The sequence below is a fragment of the Polypterus senegalus genome, chromosome 12, assembly GCF_016835505.1.
Source record: "Polypterus senegalus isolate Bchr_013 chromosome 12, ASM1683550v1, whole genome shotgun sequence".
Classification (NCBI taxonomy): Eukaryota; Metazoa; Chordata; class Cladistia; order Polypteriformes; family Polypteridae; genus Polypterus; species Polypterus senegalus.
Window position 1 is genome coordinate 118,835,514 of NC_053165.1, and position 23,451 is coordinate 118,858,964.

Sequence of the window (23,451 nt, forward strand, 5' to 3'; positions counted from 1 at the left end):
GGAAACTTCTGATGGGGTCAGAGTCACTGCTGTGGTTGAAGTATGTGTAGTTGTCTTCAAACTCTGTAGTAGCATAGCTTACAGGGATGGTTGGATTTCAGAATGCTGGAGGAAACAGCTATTATTTGGGTGTCTTGTAGGAGTGGCCGATATATCAGTTAATAAGACATATTGGATGAACCGTATGGATTTCAAGAAAACCGTTTTTAAAGATATGATAAAACTTACGGGAAAACTTACAAACACATTAAAATGTAAAACACAAAACATTCAAAAAGAAATGGGAAATGGGATTTTCCATTAGTGAAGAAGTGTCTTAAAATGTGAAGTGTGTATAATAAGTGAACCAAGAATATTACCCAGAGTGCTGTGTTGTTCAGCCTGTCTGGTGAGTTGATGCAAACATGAAGGTGGGATAGGAGGAAGCTGTGTTTGCTTGTTGGCAACATGAGCAAGTGAGTGAGAAAGAACCTGTACTTTTATCAGTTTAAAGAAGGTGAATACCTGCTATCAAATCCATTTGAATATAAGGGCATTAGCAAGCATTTTAAAAGAGGCATGAATGTATATTGAATAAATTAGTGGTACATCTATTATTTGTTAAAAAATGTTTCAGTCTGAAAAATATGTACAAACACATTATAGCAGTACCTACTAAAACTGTCAGAATATTTAATTATAGTCAATCCTCAATATTTATACGTTTAACATTTAAGGCTTCAAGTATGCACACAATTTTTTGTAATATCTTTTCTATTTTCATGCTAGCAACCTCACACATTTATGAGTTCATGGCTATGCACAGTAAAGAAAAAAATGAGAGGCATGATGTGCACAAGTTTGAGGAGCGGCTGCAATCCTACTAGATGCCTCACTGGTCTTGTTCACCCTACTGATGTACAGTAAAGCGCTCTCCATCTATTATTGCATACTTTTATTGTTTTGCTTAAAATATATAGTTTTGTGTGGCAGTTTTGCCCCCAAAGCATAATGTACATCCTTCGGGCTCAGAGACCAAGTGTGCAAAGTCAGTGATTTGGCTTAGTGAGAAAGTAAAGGTGTTAGATAAACTTCATGCCATCGCTGTTGGCTGCAAATTTGACATTAACAAATCAACCACCTGAGTAGTGACTTCTAGGTTGCCAGTCCCATGTCCCATTATCTATCACAGCCTCAAGGTTAAGCAACAGCTTGCTCGTTATGTTCACATATGCTTAGATCTTTAGGCCAAGAAGCGCACAAAGCAGATGTCACTGATGGATCATTTCAAGCTGGTTAATCATTCACGATTTCCAGTGCTAGCCATGAATGAGGTGTTGGAGGTGATGTCAGTCTCTGTGTCTTCTGACAGCAGTGACTTAAGTTTTTTTAATTCAGATATTAGCAGAAAAAGTCACAATTTTAGTAAACGAATAGCTAGAAAAAATGTTTTCTGCATATTGCCAATTATATTTTTTGTGCTGAATTCTATGGGTTATTTCATGGTTACTGTGATATGAAAAGTGCCTATTATCAAAAATAGTGTTTTGTTATAAAAATTTCAATGCAGAAGTGTAATTTCAGCAAGCCCTAGTGAAAGATTAAAGTTTTTGCTGGTCACAATAACCTCACCTCCTATTTCCCATAGGCTCAATGTATTAACATTCGTGTTTTCAACTTTTGCATCATTTCCTCGGAATTGAGCACAAATGTGAATATCAGAAGACTTTCTTTACAGCCTTTGTTGATTTTCGTAAAGTGTTTGATTCAGTTGATCGAGCTGCCCTGTGGGACATCCTGAGACTTTGCAGGATCCCCCCAGTGTTGCTGGATATCATGGTCAGCCTGTACACTGGTACTGTAAGTGCTGTGCAGAGTGGAGGCAGAACCTCCTTGTTTTTCCCAATTGATTGTGGGGTTTGTCAGGGGTGTGTTGTTGCTCATACTCTGTTCAGTGCTTGCATAGACTGGGTGTTGGACAAGGTCGTGGGGTTCAACAGCTGTGGGGCATCTATTAGTGAAGAGAGATTCACTGATCTTGACTTTGCTGACAATACTGTGACCTTCAGAGTCAATGGAGGCTCTATTTGGGGCTCTCGAGAGACTGAGTGAGGAGTCTGAGTGTCTGGGCTTGCGAGTGTCCTGGATAAAAACCAAGACCCAGGCCTTTAATGACCACTTGGACAGAGCCATCAGCAATGTGTCTGTCTGTGGAGAGAGTGTCGACCTTGTTGAGAAGTTTACTTACCTTGGCAGTGACATTCATGTCTCTGGTGACTCTTCCTATGAAGTAAGTAGATGGATTAGGAGAGCATGGGGGGGTCATGAGGTTGCTGGAAAGAATGTGTTGCTCCTGATATCTGTGCAAAAGGTCAAAGGTCCAAGTCTTTACAGTCCTGGTGCCTCCTGTCTTGCTATATGGTTGCGAGGCATGGACGCTAATCAGCGACCTGAGATGAAGACTGGACTCCTTTGGTACTGTGTCTCTTCAGAGCATCCTTGGGTACCATTGGTTTGACTTTGAGTTGAATGAGTAGTTACTCATGGAGTCCCAAATGAGGGACATTACCTGAATTGTGAGGGAGTATCAATTACATCACTATGGCCACTTCGAACGATTTCCTAAGGGTTATCCGGCTCAAAGTTTGCAGCTACGAGAGGCTGTGGTATAGCAGGTCCACAGCTCACGTCAAAAAGGCTTTGAGAGGGGGCGTGGTATTTGTGGTCGGAAGCAGTTCCCAGGTGAATTTGTGATGCGGACGAGCCTCACTTAAGTGCAAAGGTGAGGAGTTGTCCACATCCGTAATTGTTCCACTGAGCATTTTGTGAAGAGCGGGAGTGACCGGAAGAAGGATGGCTCATTGCGGAAGACAGAGGAAGTCGGGAGACTTTGAAGGTGGATTCCCCAGCGTGAGCGTCCTGGCCGTTGGGGGGAAGCCAAGTCTCGGTCTGAAGAGTGTTGAACTGGATCCAGGGATCGGGAAGCCTCCAGATCAGAAGGTAGAATGAAAGTCAGCTGCAGGTAGGGTGGCTCCCCTGGTGCATAGCCTGGACGGGAGAAGCAGGGTAGTCACCAGTAGAAAGGCACTGGGTTGACTTTAAAAGGACAGCTTCCAGCCATTGTTTTAACCTTGTTGTTTTTAAAAGGGTTTTTTTCTATTGTGTTTTTTTAACCTCCACTTTACAACTGTTTCATTGGAGTATTTATTTAACGATCAGTGAAGCACTGCATTGTTTATTTGGACACTTTGTTTTTGACTGTTGGATTTAAATAAAAGCACTTTGCACTTTTTGCCCCATCCCCTTGCTTCATTGTGCCTCACTGCTTATCTCATCGGCGACATTACCAACGGTGTCAGGTTCAAGGGCTCCCAGAAGGAAGATGGGAGCGTGGAGCATAACCCGCATCGTCACAGAGTCTGGGCCAGGCTAAGGGGATGCCCACGTAACAACTGACTGCAGCAGGTCATTTTCGGAGAGTGGGACTAGACCGCATTCCTGCCTGGGAGGTTGCCAAACAGGATCCTGAGCTGTTTCGTTGTATGGTGGATGTGGCAACACGCTGTACCAGTGCATGCTCCTCAACCTCACCTGACCTGACCTAGGAATGTAACACCCACGAAAGTTAAGGACTGACTGTATATTGTGATACGAGAGGAACACATGGACCTCCGGTCCTCAAATAAAAGGCAACTGAAAGGGGAGTAGTCCACCATTATAATGATGAACTTGAATATAAATTTTAAAGGCACTATGTCGTGGGGGATTATCAATAGAAACTTTAGTGGGTGGCAAAGATTAGGAGTTGTTGATACTGTGTATGTGCTTGTGTGGTTCTGTCTTGACAGCACTGAAAATATTAACCAACAAATCTTTTCATTCATTTGCTTAGGTTAATTTTGTACTCACAGGGAAACTGTATTTTTCCAAATAATTGAATATAGAAGAAACAGTCAATCTGCCCATTTACAGTGTGCCAGCTCCAGAGCATTTGTAGTCATTTCAATTATTACACTTCTAAACCACTCTTTCCATTACAGGGAAAAGGAGAGCAAAAGCCTATCCAGTCAATACTGGGCACAAAGCAGGAACTAAACCTGGATGGAGTCACAGTCCAGTGCAGGATATACTTATGGACAGTGGCAGACTGTGCATTTCACACCTAGGCCTTCAGTAGTGCTCCGTTTGAATCAACCCGCCCCTCAAAAACTAATTTATGGTTATAAAAACCATCTTAATATGCAGAAATACAGTATAAAGAGCCGTTGCATCGCAGATAGATAACTCCTGTAGCCACAATAAATGCCTTTATTGAATAGAAAAACCAGGGGTTAACAAGTTCCTTTCTACTGCAGCTACAGCCGTGACACACATAAAAAACATCAATAATAACTCATAAACTTGCAATATTATTTAGGAAAATCGCAACATTTTACTCACCAAAAATTCGGATTATTTGTAAACAAAATCCATCCTCCTCTCTTTCCTCAAAAACAGTTCAATTACTCTGTCGTACAGATTATTCGTGTGCTTCAGTTCCATCAAAAAGTCCCTTTCTATTGCCATCAATACTAATGCTGAAAGTCGAACCTGCCCTGTCGTATTTCTGGCATAAGTTTTAATTCGCTTTAGGACTGAAAATGTCCGCTCGACAGAAGCAGTGTACACGGGAATGGTCACCGCCAAATATATCAATGTGAACAGCTACCCCATGCTCTCATTCAGATTTTTCTGATGAAGGAAGTCAAGGAGATCAGTGGAAGAGTTTCCTGCAAAATCATCCATGGCATACATTACAGTCAGTTCTGTTTTTAGCCGAGACAGATCAAAAAGTGCTCTGTGGCTCTGTGTTAAACTGAAGAGGGCTGCATGCGGAAAATTTTTCTTGTATTCCCAAAACTTCTGGGGGTCGAGGAGCGTGACAAACATCAGTTTTTCGTGGTCTTGAAATCTGGTCTGTGTCTGGCAAATAATATTGTCCAGAATCCTGCCATGGAGTTGGTGGTAGGGCGCGCGAGGATCTTGCGCTTGACCTCTTCGTGCGCTCGGAGCACCTGTGGTGTGTTCAGTGGCCCCGTGGAGTTCCTCATATCGGCTTCTATCCAATCAATGGGTCTGAATACGGTTACGTTGCCGTATGCCTGCTAGAGGGCCCTACTAACACTAACTCAAAATCTGATCGGTTGAAGCAACAGGTTAATCGACATTTATTTTATGTTAGAGGGCCTGTAGAACAGATTGTGAAGGCCTGAAATGTTGGCTGAAATGTGATTGGTTAAATGCTTTAATACGAAAATACATGTCTGGATGCAGCACAACCATCAGAAAAGCTATGAAAGGAAGCGGACAGACTATTTGGAATTATTTAATAAGTACTCATGGACAAAATATAATTAACATCAGTTTATGATTCAGATATTTTTTTAAGCCAGCAGAGAAGGCCTTGCACTGCTTATGGACATGTTTGGTCAGGATGTAGAATGAAACTAGAGCAGCCTAGCACAACCTCCAGAAAAATGTGCACAATTTTCACCGAAAGTGACTTAGCCAGGGATTGAGTCAAAGTTCCTGGAGCTATGACACAGAAGTGCACTCAATCTACAGTTTTAATATTGTGTTTTAGCAGACTTTTATTTAATATTTATTGTAAAACAGAAAAAAACAAGAATTACCTGATCACAAACTCATGAGTATCAATCTCTTTGCCACATCCGCTGTTCAATAAAACTCCTGAGTTTCCCACAATGGCACACTTCTGAAAATGCTGTCCCTTTAATGGAGATTCTTTTGGGACTAGCTGGTATAAGCTCTTCGAAATATTCATTGTACTTCCTCTGTCAAATATATAATGGATTGTGTCTCCAGGTTTCAGATTTCCCTTCACAACTGAAATGTCCCGTTCAGCATCCAAAAATCGCAAAATGTTCCGTCTGCAAAGTAAGCAAAAACGACAACAGTAAACAATGAGCTCCTGTGTATAAGTTGGAGGTGAATGATACTTGGAGACAATATCTGTTATTAAGTCTTGTTTATTAAAACCTCACAGACGCTTTAGTAAACAAACCTTTGTTTCTTTTCAAAGATGTCTCCAAGCAGTTGGGGTCATCATTTTGAAATCACTTCTCTCTGTAGCTCTCTTTTAGTAACTATGTGGTCTGTCTTTGTTGATTGGTGCCATATATTAGCACTATTTCATGTGTATGTGGTCAAGCACTCAATGAAAGGAGCTATAGGTAATAGATAATGTACCTCATATTAAGAGACAAGGTTCTATTCAGCTTCCACTCGGAAACAACTGGCACAATGCTTTTCTCTTGATCTTCTTTATCTTTGTCAAATATAGCATCCCGCTTTGAAGAGATTCCTTGGTAGCCATCATCTCTAAGCAGATCAGAGACACAGAATGAGAGAGAGAGACACACACAGAGATGAAATTCTATAGGAAACAAAATATTAGACAAGCTAAAGCTTCTGCTCTCTGTTGACTATATACCAATGTAATTTTAGGGTGCAGCTCTTATTAATGCCTTTATGATCTATCAGGTACACCAGTTATATGTAACCTGGTACAGAATGGGGAGAAAACTATAAGGCATTTTTTTTTTACAAAAGACTGCCTATATACTGGCAAGTGTTTAATATATTGCCAAGTGTTACAGGAGGAGATGAAGAAAGACACTGGACTCAATGTACTGTGAAAGGAAGTTCTGGAATAGGAGATTAGAGGAAAATGTCTGAAGCAAGGCCAAGAAGATTCCTTGGCTCTGGTGGGAAAGAAAGTTTAATGAAATATACTAAGCCTCAATTCAAGGTATCTGGTCTATGGACTGGCAAAGCAGGTCACTATGAGATAGAATTCCCAATTTGTGTATCAGAAGGACTTAGCTTATGGCAAACTGGACAGGCAGCTATGAGAGTACATGACCATCATCCTTCTCACACCCAGTATGTTTTGTATGGTTCCTACATCTTTTCCAAGAACAAAGTCTTTTTTCTTCAACAGAGGGAGCATTGATGAACAGATGGTGCAGGTGGCAGGACTTTCTGGCTTTGTCTTTGTATAATAATATACTGGTAATGAGGGTTGTGGTATTTGATAAGGCCACCATAGTCCTTTTAATTACAGCTCCAGTCCAAGGAAAGAAGTGAAGCTGTAAACACTGATGACTTACTTAGGAAAAGGATATATGGACAGAAGAGATGAAAGATGAGCAGATGGAGCCCTGCTGTGCTTTCAACAGACCGGTTGCTCAGTTCCTACATTTACATAGATCTTGACATGAATGTGTTTGTGATGTTCAAGGTTGGCTGCAGCTGCCATACTCCTTGAACCTGGGATCATCATTAATCATCTCCAAGATGAGCTGGGCAATAAGAACACAAAACGAGCAAGAGTGCTGCTAACGGTAACATGCTTTTATTCTTATAATTCATAGTATCCATTGACAAGTGCAGTGCAAATTCTTCAATACATAATTCATCCCTAAAAACTGTGTTCAGTGAAGCAGTTAAAATCTAAATCAATAATCAAATAAAAACCAAGGGTAAAAGTAAGCCAGAATCCATCTGTAACTTCTGTTCCAGTGCTGCTCTTTTTCACTCTTCTCCTTCCATTCATCTATCGCCCGAGCATAATCAGCAGATTCGAGATCCTACTGACTGTGGCCTACAAGCCACTCTCACCTGACCACCTCCTTCACTATCTGCAGTGACTCCCACATCCTGCTTCATCCATCATCATCTGCAGGATCTCTCGAAACGTGAGTAGTAATCTGGTCCACCCCAGGAGCTGCTTTGAGCGGCTTCCTTTGACCGCTTTGCCACCTTCTCTCTGCACTGGCTCTTTACCATTTCTTCTATTACCTCATTGCTCTTACTTGCTGTATTATCGTAGTATTTCCCTCCACTTGCCCTTTACCTGTTTCCTCAAGCGTAAGGGTTCTCGTCAAGTTCGTTATCGGGTTGGTCTACTGTTGCACTTTAAGATGAACACACACACAGACCCTAACCACAACAGTGCTCCATGAATGACACACACACGCTGATTAACCCTTAGCACTTTAAACCAACCAAGTGCTAAAGGAATAACAGCCTGTCATTCAGCACTTCAAGAGACTTACTTATTTTCGGCACGAACAACAATACGATGTTTTAGTGATATCTCAGACCTAAATATTACTTTTGGTCTACAAGAATACATTTAAACATACAAAGACTCAGCACTCTTGACTATAAGCCATTCATCAGCCAAGAATACCTTCTTTATCGTATCTGTCCCTTCTGTTGAGTATAGCGCTCTTCACTCTCAGCCATATAAACCTTGCAGCACAGAAATAATGGCAAAAATCCGGCTGTCACCAGGTGCTCAAAGAAATCTAACTTATTACTTCAATCACTCTAGACATTAAGACAAAGCATTGAAAGTTAAAAGCAGCATGGTATTTATTACAAGAATAATAATAATACCACAAGAACAAAGAATACTAGAAAATAGGTAGTGATAGGAAAGTCTGAATATATATAGTCTTTAGAAAAAGCTTACGAAAAAGTTACAGATGATAAGGATGAATGTCCCAGGGAGGCATTTGATTTAGCAATCGATGTTCATGATGCCTTTCTGACGACCAGGGCCGTCTTCGTCCGTTCCTCTTCTTCTTTCTTCTTCTCCCTTTGCTTCTCTTTCTTCTCCCTTTGCTTCTCTCTTCTTCTTTCCAAACCAAGGCATATTTATTATGAAATGTCAAGCCTTGGTTTCACAACACATGCACCTGATTGGCTGGCTGTCCAAATGATTGATGAATTAATTCATTGTCTGTTTTCCCACACAACAAAACCTTTGATGTACTCGGAGGCATCAGTAATTCTTCCTGTCCTAGGCCATAAAGCAAATTGTTGTTCCAGATGTCCATCCATCAATAGCCTGAGGTATCACCTCAGCATCCTTTCCCGGGCTATAAAACCAAATTAGCACAAAGCTATGAACAAGTGTTATAAAAGTAAGGTGTAAGGGAAGAAAACCTGCTTTAATTTGTTAATTTCATCTGTTGTCTTGTCTTCAACAAAATATAATGGAAACCAAAATGTACAGATTTTATACACCATAACACTTGCTCAAATTCTTTCCTTTCTCTGTCCTTCCCCCTCAAGCTCCTCTTTATACACATGTGGGTGTGGAGACCTAATTACCATTTGCGGAGTGCCAATGCAGGACCACTGACCTAATTAAACAATCTGCTTGCCTCCACACTGAGCACCCCGTGGCCGCACCCAAGGAACTCGATATGTTTTTAAAAACTTGTGCCGCCACGGACCTCTATCTCATCACAGTGTTACACTGTTTTCTCCTTTCCTCTTTATTTTTGTGTGACTCTATGAAAAGAATTATAATCCTGGTGTTGGTGCTTTGAGACTGAAGTAATCCGTTGCAAAGTGTCTACCTTAAAGATTCTTTAATGTAATTTTTTGCTGTCAGAAGGATATCTATGTCTACTTTGTAATGGCAGAGTGTTGGAATCAAAATAAACTATCAATACATTGGGCAATGGTAACCAACTATTCCAGGGTAAACACTCCGCTAACTGGAACCCCAAAACCCCCACACTAATACATCAGATAAAATATACAGCATGTCCATGGTATTGACGGAAATTACTTAATCTCATTGGAAGGAAGCAAAGCTCTAAAGGGGGCTCAGCCTCCCACCCCTATTGACCGCAAACAAATTCTACAGGAAAGCTTGACTTTCCATTTTTTAATTTAACCCTTATGAACTGTATCAGTATATCAGTTTTATTGCTTTCCCTCAATGTGACATGCTAACTACTCCAGAACTTCAATTTATAAAGAAGAGCAAGAAGACCTACGTGAATATGAGAAGAATATGAACATTTTACACTAAAGGCACTATAAATTGGGAGGTTTACCATTCCTGCTATTAAAGGCAAAAGTATTCAGAAAAAAGCACATGCAATAATATTAATTTATGTTTATTTAAGCAAATGAAACCCCTGATCAGTGATAGAACCGATCTGACGCCACAAAAAACTATACAGAAAGTAAGTCAGAAAGATCAAGTTGCACTTAAACAGAAGGACATAAATTGCCTCAAACCTGCTCTGTTTGCCTTGTAAGCTGCTAGAAGATGATTTCTTAGCACCTCTGCTTTTGGGGTTTCTGTTAAAAAAAAAAAAAAATATTGAAAGGTTTTTTTCACACTAAAAACAGCACAAGAAAAATATTAACTTCCATGCATTACAGAAATGTCTTGCAGACACTGGGAGTGTTCCATGTGTCATTTTTCACTAACATAAAGCAACATGGATCTACTTAATGCGGGAATTACACTATTCTAATGAGGAGTGTCTTATGCTTTGATCATTCAATTCAGAGGAAGCCATCTTGAAAAAAGATGACAGTCTGACCAAGGTGACTGGGCTGTGAACTAAACATCCTCTCTCTTCCCTCTAATGTGGGCTAGAGGAGGGGTGTTCGGGACATACAGTAGTATAACTGGCATAGAATCACAACCTGTTTGAGCACCACAATGTTCAAGGCTATAACATCTATTGCTCTTACATTTTCCTTTCTAGAATATCTAAAGAAAAAAAAATACAAGAAACCGAGCAGATATAAACAAAGGATCACAGCCTATATAATACTACTGCATTGTTCATTTTGATCTAATTCCTGTCTATGTATATGGCTCTCCCATTCTGCAATTGTTCATTGCTTTAAAATGCAAATTCAGAATTACCGAATTACAGTTTTAGTATTTTTCACATAAATCCTTGTAGTAAAATAACACAAAATTCTACTAACAAGTGACTGTAGATAGATAGATAGATAGATAGATAGATAGATAGATAGATAGATAGATAGATACTTTATTAATCCCAAGGGGAAATTCACATAATCCAGCAGCAGCATACTGATAAAAACAATATTAAATTAAAGAGTAATAAAAATGCATGTAAAAACAGACAATAACTTTGAATAATGTTAGCATTTACTCCCCCGGGTGGAATTGAAGAGTCGCATAGTGTGGGGGAGGAATGATCTCCTCAGTCTGTCAGTGGAGCAAGACAGCGACAAAAGTCTGTCACTGAAGCTACTCCTCTGCCTGGAGATGACACTTTTCAGTGGATGCAGTAGATGCAGTGGATTCTTCATGATTGACAGGAGTTTGCTTAGTGCCCGTCGCTCTGCTACAGATGTTAAACTGTCCAGCTTTATTCCTACAATAGATCCTGCCTTCCTCACCAGTTTGTCCAGGCGTGAGATGTCTTTCTTTATGCTGCCTCCCCAGCACACCACCGCGTAGAAGACGGCACTTGCCACAACTGTCTGGTAGAAAATCTGCAGCATCTTACTGCAGATGTTGAAGGACGCCAACCTTCTAAGAAAGTATAGTCGGCTCTGACCTTTCTTACACAGAGCATCAGTATTGGCAGTCCAGTCCAATTTGTCATCCAGCTGCACTCCCAGGTATTTATAGGTTTGTACTCTCTGCACACAGTCTCCTTTGATGATCACAGGGTCCATGAGGGGTCTGGGCCTCCTAAAATCCATTACCTGTTCCTTGGTCTTGCTGGTGTTCAGGTGTAAGTGGTTTGAGTCACACCATTTAACAAAGTCTTTGATTAGGTTCCTATACTCCTCCTCCTGCCCACACCTGATGCAGCCCACAATAGAAGTGTCATCAGCGAACTTTTGCACATGGCAGGACTCTGAATCGTATTGGAAGTCTGATGTATATAGGCTGAACAGGACCGGAGAAAGTACAGTCCCCTGCGGCGCTCCTGTGTTGCTGACCACAATGTCAGACCTGCAGTTCCCAAGACGCACATACTGAAGTCTGTCTGTATGATAGTCCACAATCCATGCCACCAGGTGTGAGTCTACTCCCATCTCAGTCAGCTTGTCCAGTATACTCAGTCCGTATACTAGCTTATACCTGTAGGCTATAGATTAGTCTTGTTCAAGGCAGATGTACAATATATATGTCTGCTGACAACCACAAGTGAATTTTGCTTAAAACTGGGTGGGAGTTATTAGACGGCTCTCTGAGTGTAACATTACTAAACCTCATGAAGGCGGCGCTCAAAGTAGGCATAGTGATTTTGAACAGCAAAGATAAGAGGTGTTCTTGTTAACCTGGACTGATGATGACGAACGTCTATAGTCAAAAAGTCTCCTAAAAAACTTGTTAGACATATAAATGTGTGTCGCCTGTTCCATGGAGCGCCTCAGAAACTTTAAAAATAAACATAACCTGGTGCAGCTACGTTGTTCTTATATGTGAGTGGACATTTCTTATTCAGTTCTCTTTCTCTGATGTAGAACCCTCGTCCTCATCTGAGTTCACCTCTGTTATAGCACATCTTTATTTGAAAACAGCAGTGTCAGATCTGGGCAAGTGTGATTGTGACTGTGAATGTGACTAGGGCTGTGCGATATGACCAAAATCTTATATCCCGATATTTCATTTCATATCCCGATATCACGATATAGTACATTTTCTTTGTATTCAGTGAATAGTTTATATAATCACCACTCCTTTTTTTTCATTTAAATTAAAAATCAAAAATGAGAAGTACTCAACTTGTAATTATTTCTGTTCTTTTATTTAGAACATTTGAGCAAATGTTTGACTTAGAATGTAAACATAAAATGTTAATGTATCAAATATAAAACACTTTTCAAAAACAAATTACTAAAGGCCCAATATAAAATACTGCTATATAAAATGCCTGACATAAACAAAATGTGAACTGTAGCAGCAATAACTCTCACAACATATATTAAATATAAAAGGATCAAAGCACTAACAACTAAACTATATAAGGCCAATAAACCCTTTAAACAAAATAAATACAAGTCTAACATTAACTGTCAAAACCAAATGTAAACATTGTACTTCAAACTGCAGCAGCAATAAGGCTTACGACAAAAATATATTAAATATATAATATTAAATATAATATTTTTAGGCTACATTCTAGTAAAATGTTAATTTGCACATCGAGTGAGGCAAATCTCCGTTAATGAGTTACAGCTGATCGCCCGCGCGTGGACTGGACGGCACTAACGTGTTGATGTCGTCCAGCCCCAAGCACGGGGCGATCCGCGGTAACTCGTTAACGGAGATTTGCCGTGTTAATGCAGTTGTGGCGTAAACGTAATTTTAACAAGATTAACGCTGACAGCAAACGCTGCAGGGAAAATTATGCCTTACGCAAATTGTTTTGGTAGCAATTAATCTTCCAAGCTTTTAACATGCTCGTTTAAATAGTACCTTTACAACTGTAATATCCTACGTGGCCTGCCTCTCAGTTGTAAACTCTCTGCATGCTCGCTCACGTGCTTTTTGCGGAGGTAGTAGAAGAGGTTTTTCGTGTTGGAGTCTGTGGTAGCGATCGGTTTGCAGCATAATTTGCACAGTACCGTTTTCTGGTCCGTGTCAGACTCTTCAAATCCAAACCATCTCCATACTACAGAGGTAGCCCCTCGTTTAGGAACAAGGTCCTTCTGTGTGGAGCTACCTGGTGTTGCCTCGTCTTCATCAGCTATGCTAGTGTGTCTGCATCCACGGGGGGGCCATCAAAACAATGAAAAATATTGCCGTAAACAGTTTATTTTGCGACACCACGAAACAAACGATAGCGTAATGTGCAGCGATAGACGTTTTCATATTGTCATCCGATATATATCGTTATATCGAACAGCCCTAAATGTGACAGAATAAAACTGAATAACAAAAAAAGCTAACCTTTACAAGTACCGTGCATTAACACCAGCTGTTACAGACACAAATTAAATGTATGTTTTTATTGTATAGTAGTAACAATAAGATCAGCTCCTACTGAAAATGTTTATTTTGAGATGCAGGAAGGCTTAAACCCGCAACTTCTTGATTATGAGTCAGCAGTTCTTACCGCTGTACTACCAAAGAAGTCGTGACAATGAAGTACACTAACCTGATTTCTTTTTCTTCGGTTACAGTCTTGAATAAAAACACACTTGTTCTTTTATATTTGTACCTTTTCTGAAAGTGTTTATTTGATATTTGGACTTCTGGTTTCACACATTATACACTTCATGTCAAGATTTTGTCATTAGTACTAAAACATGAAAAAAGTTTGTCTTTTAGGCTTATGTTCAACACTTCTTGCATTTCCTGTCATCCTACACTTACATAGATCTTTGTAGACATGGAACACACGTGAAATGCAATGAAATTTTTGCCCTTTCTGCGGCGGTGGGGGGGATGGGATAGCAGGCTGTTTGTGTTTGTGCTTATCGACACATTTACAAAACAAAAGATGCTGATGGAGCGGTGCGAACAGATTTAAGGTGGTCCAGGATTGTGAGTTTTTTTGTAGGCTTTGGTAATTCTAGTATTAAGAGAGCTGATAATGAAGAGCCATATGACATGTAGATTTTAGTACTCAAAACACCCAAATCAACAAATATGCCTAACGATAATTAGGGAGAAGGCTGCACAGCATCCACTTTCTGACTGCACGTCTAAATAACTAAAGAAATTTAACACTATTGTCAAATTGGAAATGCAAAAATGCCATGACAAAATAGACACTGTATTTTAACACATTGTATATCCATAAACCACAATGCTTATCTAAACTCTTGCTTTTGATATTCCATATAGTGAAACAATAGTCAAAATGATGGAAAGATATTGTAAAAGACAGAGACACTTCTTAAATGTGTAGAGCCCAGTAGCTGTGGTGGTCTACATCTATGTGTACGTATCTGTCTGTCTCCGTTGTTGCAGCGCTCATTACAAAATTATTAAGTTTAAGCTACCGTGTGCTACCTAGCACCTGAATGGATAGAAGCAGATTTTAGGTTTTTATTTTCCTTCAGCATCTTTTGTTCAGTATCTTTTGCTCTCTCCCTGAAACACCGACAGCAGTTTAAAATGCATTAACTAGAAGTATTGGGGGTGGGCGGAGGTTTGGAGAAAGCCCTGTGGGGTGAGTTTTTGCTGCTATTCATTACACACTTTTAAAGGGGTTGTCCGTAGATATGTATTCTCTTTTGAGCATCACGTCTAGCCCTCACAAAATTAGCTATAGAAGGTCTGCTCTATCTTTAACTGTAGCAAACTTACCCTTAGTCTTTAATATTTTAACTTGTACTGACATATATTAAATATATTGTCAACATATTGAACCAATATGTTGCTTATTTCTTATGTCTTGATGCTTTTTTAACAAAGAAATAAAAGGACACTGAATCTATATACTGTTTAATATATAATTTTTGTCCTCTATTGATGAGGCTAAGTAAGATGCTTTATCTATTTTGATGAGGCAAATTTTATTTTGTGTATTTTGCAAAATTACCCTGTTTATAATCTTACACTCCTAGATTTCAATCAGTGAGGTCAAAAATTGCCCCTTAAAAGAATTCTAACACTTTGATCACAATACCTACCAGTGACTCTGAATAACGGAATAGCAGATGGGGTTAATTTCTTAAGATAGTGAAAAATAAAATCCTTATGAAAGCAACAGCGCACTAATGATAATAAAACCTGCTACTAGAAGCACCAGTCTTCACTGCATTTACTCTCCATTCCACATTTAATACACTGTTTTAGACATTATACACATATTTGTATATTTTGTGTTGTGTTGTCATAGGTAATCAAGGAATGAAATTCAAAGGTTTGAAGTTAACCTTCTGATCCATAGGGTGGGGTGTTTATAGTGATGGAGACCATTACAGTTCTATTTGTCACTATTACTAACTCTCCATAGCAATGGTATAACATTGACTTTGCAATTGAATTTGCATTTCATGCAGTGCCTCTTCATGGAATACAACATTAGAAAACCCATCTACTTAAGTGACTCAGGCAGCATGATATGTCCTCTTGGTATGAGAAGCCCTCATGTCTTTAACACATACTAATACTGCTTACTTCTCTGTGTGTTTGGCATGTCGACAGAGATCTAAATCACTCAAACTGTGATGCAGAACGCGTAATTTGTTTGCTAATTGCCATTATCTATAAGTTTTGCTTATCACATCTGCTGAAAAAATAAATGACTGCTCTGCAGCAGTCTCCCCTACGCGCAAACATGTTTGCAATCCATCATTCAATCCGTTTACAGCTGGCCTTGAAATCAGCTCATCAGCCTAAACATGGCAAGCACCTGTGTCTCCATCAGGGAGGCATATGAGCGGGTCTTCATTATTCATCTGGGTATGCAAATCAAGTTTGTTTTTTAAAAGCCCAGATGGCACATTTCTATGTTTCAGAAAATTCTTTGACACTTCAACTCTAAAGATCTGATGGTGTAGATGGATTTTGATGAATGAGTAAAAAAGGCATTTTTTATTGCCATCTGCATTTTGTATTAGGCAAGACCTCCATTTAACCCTTCATCTGACTTATTTTTTTCATTGTGAAATCATATTCTTTATCTGCAAAGCACTTGAAGTTTTTCAGTGTTACAGTTGACTTTGTCACTCATGTCTGTATTTCATCATTTCCAGCTTTCCTTCCTTTCTACTGTATCTTTCACCTTCTGCCACTTTACAAATACATTTTTAGATAGATAGATAGATAGATAGATAGATAGATAGATAGATAGATAGATACTTTATTAATCCCAAGGGGAAATTCACATACTCCAGCAGCAGTATACTGATAAAAAACAATATTAAATTCAAGAGTGATAAAAATGCATGTATAAAAGACAATAACTTTGTATAATGTTAACGTTTAACCCCCTGGGTGGAACTGAAGAGTCGCATAGTATGAGGGAGGAACCATCTCCTCAGTCTGTGAGGGTGTTCACCACAACCGTCTGATAGAACATCTGCAGCATCTTATTGCAGATGTTGAAGGACGCCAGCCTTCTAAGGAAGTATAGTCGAATCTGTCCTCTCTTGCACAGAGCATCAGTATTGGCAGTCCAGTCCAATTTATTATCCAGCTGCACTCCCAGGTATTTATAGGTCTGCACCCTCTGCACACAGTCATCTCTGATGATCACGGGGTCCATGAGGGGCCTGGGCCTCATAAAATCCACCACCAGCTCCTTGGTTTTGCTGGTGTTCAGTTGTAGGTGGTTAGAGTCACACCATTTAACAAAGTCCTTGATTAGGTTCCTATACTCCTCCTCCTGCCCACTCCTGATGCAGCCCACAATAGCAGTGTTGTCACGAACTTTTGCACGTGGCAGGACCCCGAGTTGTATTGGCTGTGTATAGGCTGAACAGGACCGGAGAAAGTACAGTCCCCTGCAGCGCTCCTGTGCTGCTGACCACAATGTCAGACCTGCAGTTCCCGAGACGCACATACTGAGGTCTGTCTGTAAGATAGTCCATGATCCATGTCACCAGGTATGAATCTACTCCCATCTCTGTCAGCTTGTTCCTAAGGAGCAGAGATTGGATGGTGTTGAAGGCGCTAGAGAAGTTCAGAAACATAATTCTTACTGCACCACTGCCTCTGTCCAATGGGAGAGGTATCAGTGTAGCATATACATGATGGCATCCTCCGCTCCCACCTTCTCCTGGTATGTGAACTGCAGAGGGTCGAGGGCGTGACGGACCTGTGGCCTCAGGTGGTGAAGCAGCAGCCACTCCATGGTTTTCATCACATGTGACGTCAGGGTGACAGGCCTGAAGTCATTCAGCTCACCAGGACGTGATACCTTTGGGACTGGGGTGATGCAAGATGTTTTCCAAAGCCTCGGGACTCTCCCCTGTTCCAAGCTCAGGTTGAAGATGCGCTGTAGAGGACTCCCCAGCTCCAACACACAGGCCTTCAGCAGACGTGACGATACTCAATCTGTACCCACTGTTTTGCTGGCACGAAGTCTCCTCAGCTCTCTGCTTACCTGGGCTGCTGTAATTGTGGGTTGGGGGAAACTCTCTCCTATGCTGGTATCAGCAGAAGTATGGGTGGGGGGTGCAGTACTCTGAGGTGAGAATGCGTTAGGGTGGTCAAACCTGTTAAAGAAGTTGTTCATCTTGTTTGCTCTCTCCACATCTCTCTCGATGGTGGCACCCTGCTTTGAGCTGCAGCCAGTAATGATCTTCATCCCATCCCACACTTCCTTCATGCTGTTATTCTGCAACTTCTGCTCCAGCTTACTCCTGTACTGCTCCTTTGCCGCCCTGAGCTGGACTCAGAGTTCCTTCTGCACTGCTTGAGCTCATGCTGACCGCCGCCTTTAAAAGCCCTTTTCTTCTGGTTCAAAAGGCCCTTGATGTCACTTGTAATCCATGGCATGTTGTTAGCATAGCAATATACTGTTCTTACTGGAACTAAAATGTCCATACAGAAGTTGATGTAGTCAGTAGTGCAGTCAACCTCCTCAATGTTCTCACCATGTGATCCCTGCAGGATATCCCACTCTGTAGTTCCAAAACAGTCTCTCAGAGCCTGCTCTGCCTCAGAGGACCACTTCCTGAATGAGAGTGAGGTTGTAGGTAGCTCCCTCACTCTTGCTTTGTAGTGAGGCTGAAGCAGAACCAGGTTATGATCTGCTTTCCCAAGCGTAGGCAGCGGGGTGGCGCTGTATGTGTCTTTAAAGTTTGCATACAGTAGGTCAATAGTCCTATTTCCCCGGGTGTTACAATCCACATACTGGTAGAAGGCAGGTAATGTTTTGTTCAGCGTCACATGGTTAAAGTCTCCAGCAATTAGCACAAGCGCCTTTGGGTGCTGCGTTTGTAGTTTAGCAACAGCGGAATGGATGATGTCACCCGCTATCTCAATGTCCGCCTGAGGAGGGATGTAAACAATAACAAATAACAACAATGACATGTCCAAACTCTCTGGGCAAGTAATAGGGATGCAGACTTACGGCCAACAGTTCAATGTCCCTGCAGCAAGTGGAGATTTTGATGTTTACATATCCAGAGTTGCACCACCTTGTGTTCACATAGAGAGCGAGTCCTCCTCCTTTCTGCTTCCCGCAGGTATTTGCGTCTTTGTCTGCTCTAACTGTGCTAAACCTGGGTAGCTCCACGTTAGCATCTGGGATGTTAGTTGTTAGCCATGTTTTACAAAAACACAACAAACTGCATTCTTTGTAGGTCCTGACATTTTTCACCAGCGCAGTCAGTTTGTCAATCTTTTTTGGTAGTGAGTTCACATTTCCCAGGATCACAGAAGGCACCGAAGGCTTGTATCGGCACTTTCTCGCTAGCTGCTTAGTTTTTAGCTTAGCGCCGGTTCTGCTGCCACGATACCGCCTTCTTACCTCATCAGGTAAATTAGGTTGTCACACCAGCACGGGCCTTTGTTCTCAGCGGTAGAAGTTGACTACCTGAATAGATGAGTCTCGGCATGTAAAAATCCATGTCCAAGTAGTAAAAAGTAGTAAAAAGTGTACAGAGAAAAATAGAGAAAAAAAAGAAAGAAAGATAAAGTCATACATGGAGCTGCTGGAAAGGCTGGCACTCGCGGTGGCACCTGAGTTATAGTGAGCTGATATGAAAATAGATAAGACCTGGAATACAAGGCATAAGTATAGAACGTTACGTTTTGGTTCTGTGTATTTATGTTCATATTACCATTTTATTATGTACATCCAGCAGTTGGTTTGTTAGAGATTGCAGCTTTTTCTAAACTAAAAGTGTATATTTATATAAAATAAAATATCACATCCTTCCCTAGTGGCACAGTGGTGATTCTTAAGATGTAAAAAAGAAAAAATGACACTAATGAAAGGATATTCTCAGCTTCTTTTAATATCACAGCACCACAATTTCCGATGGAGCACTACTGGCAGTAATGTGCAGTCATGGGTTTCCTGTAGTTGGCTTTGGCCACTTTGAGAGTGCAGGAACCATGGTTCCTAGGTACAGACACAAGCAATGTCTTCCATCTGTACATGGACTCTAATGTTCAATGAGTTGCTATAGCTTTAAACTTTTCTCTCAGTCTTTGTTTCCAAAATAAGAACATGCATTTGCGAAACATGGGATTCATCCTATTGCTAATACAGGAAGCTCTAAATAGCAGACAGTACCCTTTGACCATATATTGACCACAGCCAAACAGGGAGCACATCAGCACTTTTTAACAGCATGTCTGGGTTGCGTCCACTTGTCTTTTCCCATCTCAGTTGTGCCTTCTCCCTATCAGGTTGTTTACATAGCAACAATGCTTTCTCCCTGTCAGATGTTTTTCATGGCTTCAGCTGTATTTATTTATTGCCTCAAGTACCTGTTTTAAATAAAGTAATGTATTATGGAATGAAATTCACAGATCACAGTGGCACACTTCAAACCTTTGGCTACACAATACTATTTTAATGTTGTGTGAAACCTGGCCCTGGCACAGACAGACGGACAGCATGTTTGCACCCAACACACTTTTATTTACACTATTCACAAGTTCGCCACGCACCCCAGTGCCTTCTTGCACCGATTCCCCCAAAGTCCAGGGCCCACAGTCTCTTGTGCCTTCCTGGCCGCCTCCCGTCCTCTCTCTCCAGTTCCGTCTACTTCCTCCCGACTTCCACCAATGACTGGAGGGAGGCGGCCCCTTAAATAAGGCTCCCGGATGAGCCCCAGGTGTTCCGTCTCTGGCCACGCCTGCGTGGCGGAAGTGTCGGCTGTCTTCCTGGCAGCTCTCCCGGTGCCACACAAAGTCTTCCCCCCCGCACTTCCTGGTGTGGCGGGAGTGCCGGCTCCCGGATAATTAGGCACCGGGCGCCGCCTGGTGGTGGCCACGGGTCCCTACAGGGCTGGGCTTCAAAGCCCTGTACCCGAGGCCCCCTGCCTAACCAGGACGGACGCCCCCACTCTGTCTGGAGGAGGCACTCGCCCTCCTCCGGTCCTCCAAAGCGTCCCGGCCGGGCTCCCGCCCGCCGCAACCGCATCGGGATAAACCGCATCGGGCGCCGCCTGGCGGTGGCCACGGGCCCCTACAGGGAAGGGCTTCCATGCCCTCAACCCATGGCCCCAACAGAACCAGGACGGACGCCTCATGGGTCTGGAGGAGGCACAAGCCCTCCTCACGCCCTCCTGCGCCCCGGCCGGGCTCCAGCCCGGCCGGGGCCACAGTGCCCCACCGCTAGCGAGGACACGTGGGTCCAACGGCACAACCCGAAGGGCAGCACGCCCCCAGCGAGGGTCCTACTATGTCCCCAGGGTCCAACACGGCACCCTGGGACATCTGTCTTCGCACCCTCGCCGCGCAAACGCCCCCTGTGGTCTGCGCCGCCTCGCCCGCTGTTCCCCAGCGGGTCACTGTAGGCCTCCCGCGTGGAGCACTCCCAGCGAGCTGCCCGCTCCAGGCGGGCAGGTCCCCGTTGACGCCGGCCTCAGCGCGCCGGGCTTCGGGCCTGTAAAATAAAGGAACAGAGGGCCAGAAGCACAGCCAGGACACTCACCCCGAGCGCCCCGTCGGTCTCCGTATCGACCGTGCTCCTGCCCCCCTCCGACAGCCCCCAACTTGCCTGCTGAAGCCCTCCGCCGCAGGTTCCATGCCCGTCCGCCGGGCGGCTCGCACCGCTCTCGCAGGCAGCTCGCCCAGCCGCCCAGGGGATCTCCTCTGTCCATCCAGAGGACGGCCCTTCTCCGGACACGCGCACCCAGCGCCGCGTCCTCTCCTATCGGAGGAACCGGCATTCACCCTTCGGTTCCTCCTTCTTTTCTTGGACGCGCTGGCGGTCTGGGTCTGAGCACAGCAAAGCTCAAATCCAGCCCGTCTGCGTCCAGGCAGAGCGACAGGAGACAGCTGCAGGCTTGAAGCGCAGGGCGCTAGGACCCAGGGCACTCAGCAGCCCCGATCCTACCAGCCCTTGCGTGTTCGAGCTCCTCGCCTGCGCTAGCTGTCTGCACCGCCAAGATCCGCTGTTGGGAGGTCGCCTACTGGGCCGGTCGTCCCGTGTCGGTCACGGCCATGTTCGCGAACCCCCACTTGCTCTACGGAACGGCAACACTCACCACTCCCGCCGTGTTCTGCCTGCCTCCGAGTTCCTGCGCCGCCCGATCCTCCGTCTCACTCGGTGTCTTTCTCGACGCGACCGCCATCTCCATCAGCTGCTCACACTGAGCGGCGAGAACACGTAGCAACTCCTCTAAGGACGGCTTGGCGGGCCGAAGGGACTCCTCCGACGCACGCCGAGCGCTGGTGGAGAGAGAGAGACAGACGTCGGTGGGCTTACCTGTCCATCAGCTCCACGCGACGCCTGCCTCCTCTGGGCCACTCCCTCTGGCCCAATCGGGTCTCGGTTTGGCACGAGACTGGCATTCCTTGGGCCCGCCTCTATCCAATCATCGGCGGCACGCAAGACACACCGCCAATCCCGTGCCTGTCAGCGGCGGGACATCCGCCTGCGGCCATCTTGCCTTCCCTGCTCCGAGTGCGGAGACGTGCCTCTTCGCCGCGTTGTGGCTGCGGCGATTCCTCGAGCCGCAGCGGCTCCGTTTCCGCAGCCTTCTTTGCTGCCGCGTCGCTGCGCTGCCGACAGCCCGTGGCCCGGCGTGCTCCTGCCACGGACGCGGATCCGGTTCGTCCCTCCCTGTAAGAATAGAGGTAAGACCGACCCCGAAGGGCCGATGATTGCAGGGCAGGGCACTTACCTCCCGGATCCCGTCATGCCGAGGCCCCCGCCGGTGTGGCCTTCTGTGCTGCCACGCCGCCTGGCTGTCCGCCTCGACAGCGCGACTGGAGCCGCTGCGCCCGCGATGTCGGGTTCTCCTCCGCACTCGGGGAAAGCCATTCCGCTGTCCGGGCGGTTTCTGGGGCGAACGCCTCCGGTGGTGCACGGCGCTCCCGCGGCCAGTGTGTGGGGTCCGCTGCTGCGCCGGGCCGTTCACAGAAATATTTTGTTTTAACAACACAGGTCCCCGCCTTGAACCAGGCGGAGTATCCTGCCGACTACGCCACTGTGAAACCTGGCCCTGGCACAGACAGACGGACAGCATGTTTGCACCCAACACACTTTTATTTACACTATTCACAAGTTCGCTCACGTGCACCCCCAGTGCCTTCTTGCACCGATTCCCCCAAAGTCCAGGGCCCACAGTCTCTTGTGCCTTCCTGGCCGCCTCCGTCCTCTCTCTCCAGTTCCGTCTACTTCCTCCCGACTTCCACCAATGACTGGAGGGAGGCGGCCCCTTAAATAAGGCTCCCGGATGAGCCCCAGGTGTTCCGTCTCTGGCCACGCCCAAGCGTGGCGGAAGTGTCGGCTGTCTTCCTGGCAGCTCTCCGGGTGCCACACAAAGTCTTCCCCCCGGCACTTCCTGGTGTGGCGGAAGTGCCGGGCTCCCGGGATAATTAGGCACCGGGGCGCCGCCTGGTGGTGGCCACGGGTCCCTACAGGGCTGGGCTTCAAAGCCCTGTACCCGAGGCCCCCTGCCTAACCAGGACGGACGCCCCCACTCTGTCTGGAGGGGGCACTCGCCTCCTCCGTCCTCCAGCGCCCGGCCGGGCTCCCGCCCCGGCCGGCAACCGCACGGGATAAACCG

The 23,451-nt window shown here is 44.1% G+C and overlaps 1 protein-coding gene across 3 annotated transcripts in view; it reads right to left on the bottom strand.

Annotated features, from left to right (window-relative positions):
* The window catches only part of st8sia2 (ST8 alpha-N-acetyl-neuraminide alpha-2,8-sialyltransferase 2), an 80,416-nt gene that overhangs the window by 12,910 nt on the left and 44,055 nt on the right, over nucleotides 1-23,451 (bottom strand). For 2 of the 3 annotated variants that reach the window (XM_039773303.1, XM_039773302.1), the window contains 3 exons: nucleotides 10,090-10,152; nucleotides 6,229-6,360; nucleotides 5,652-5,909 (listed from right to left, as the gene is read on the bottom strand). In XM_039773303.1, coding sequence (XP_039629237.1) covers nucleotides 5,652-5,909; nucleotides 6,229-6,360; nucleotides 10,090-10,152 — 453 coding nt within the window. The remainder of the gene's footprint in view (nucleotides 1-5,651; nucleotides 5,910-6,228; nucleotides 6,361-10,089; nucleotides 10,153-23,451) is intronic. The other variant, XM_039773304.1, reaches the window with a different exon arrangement.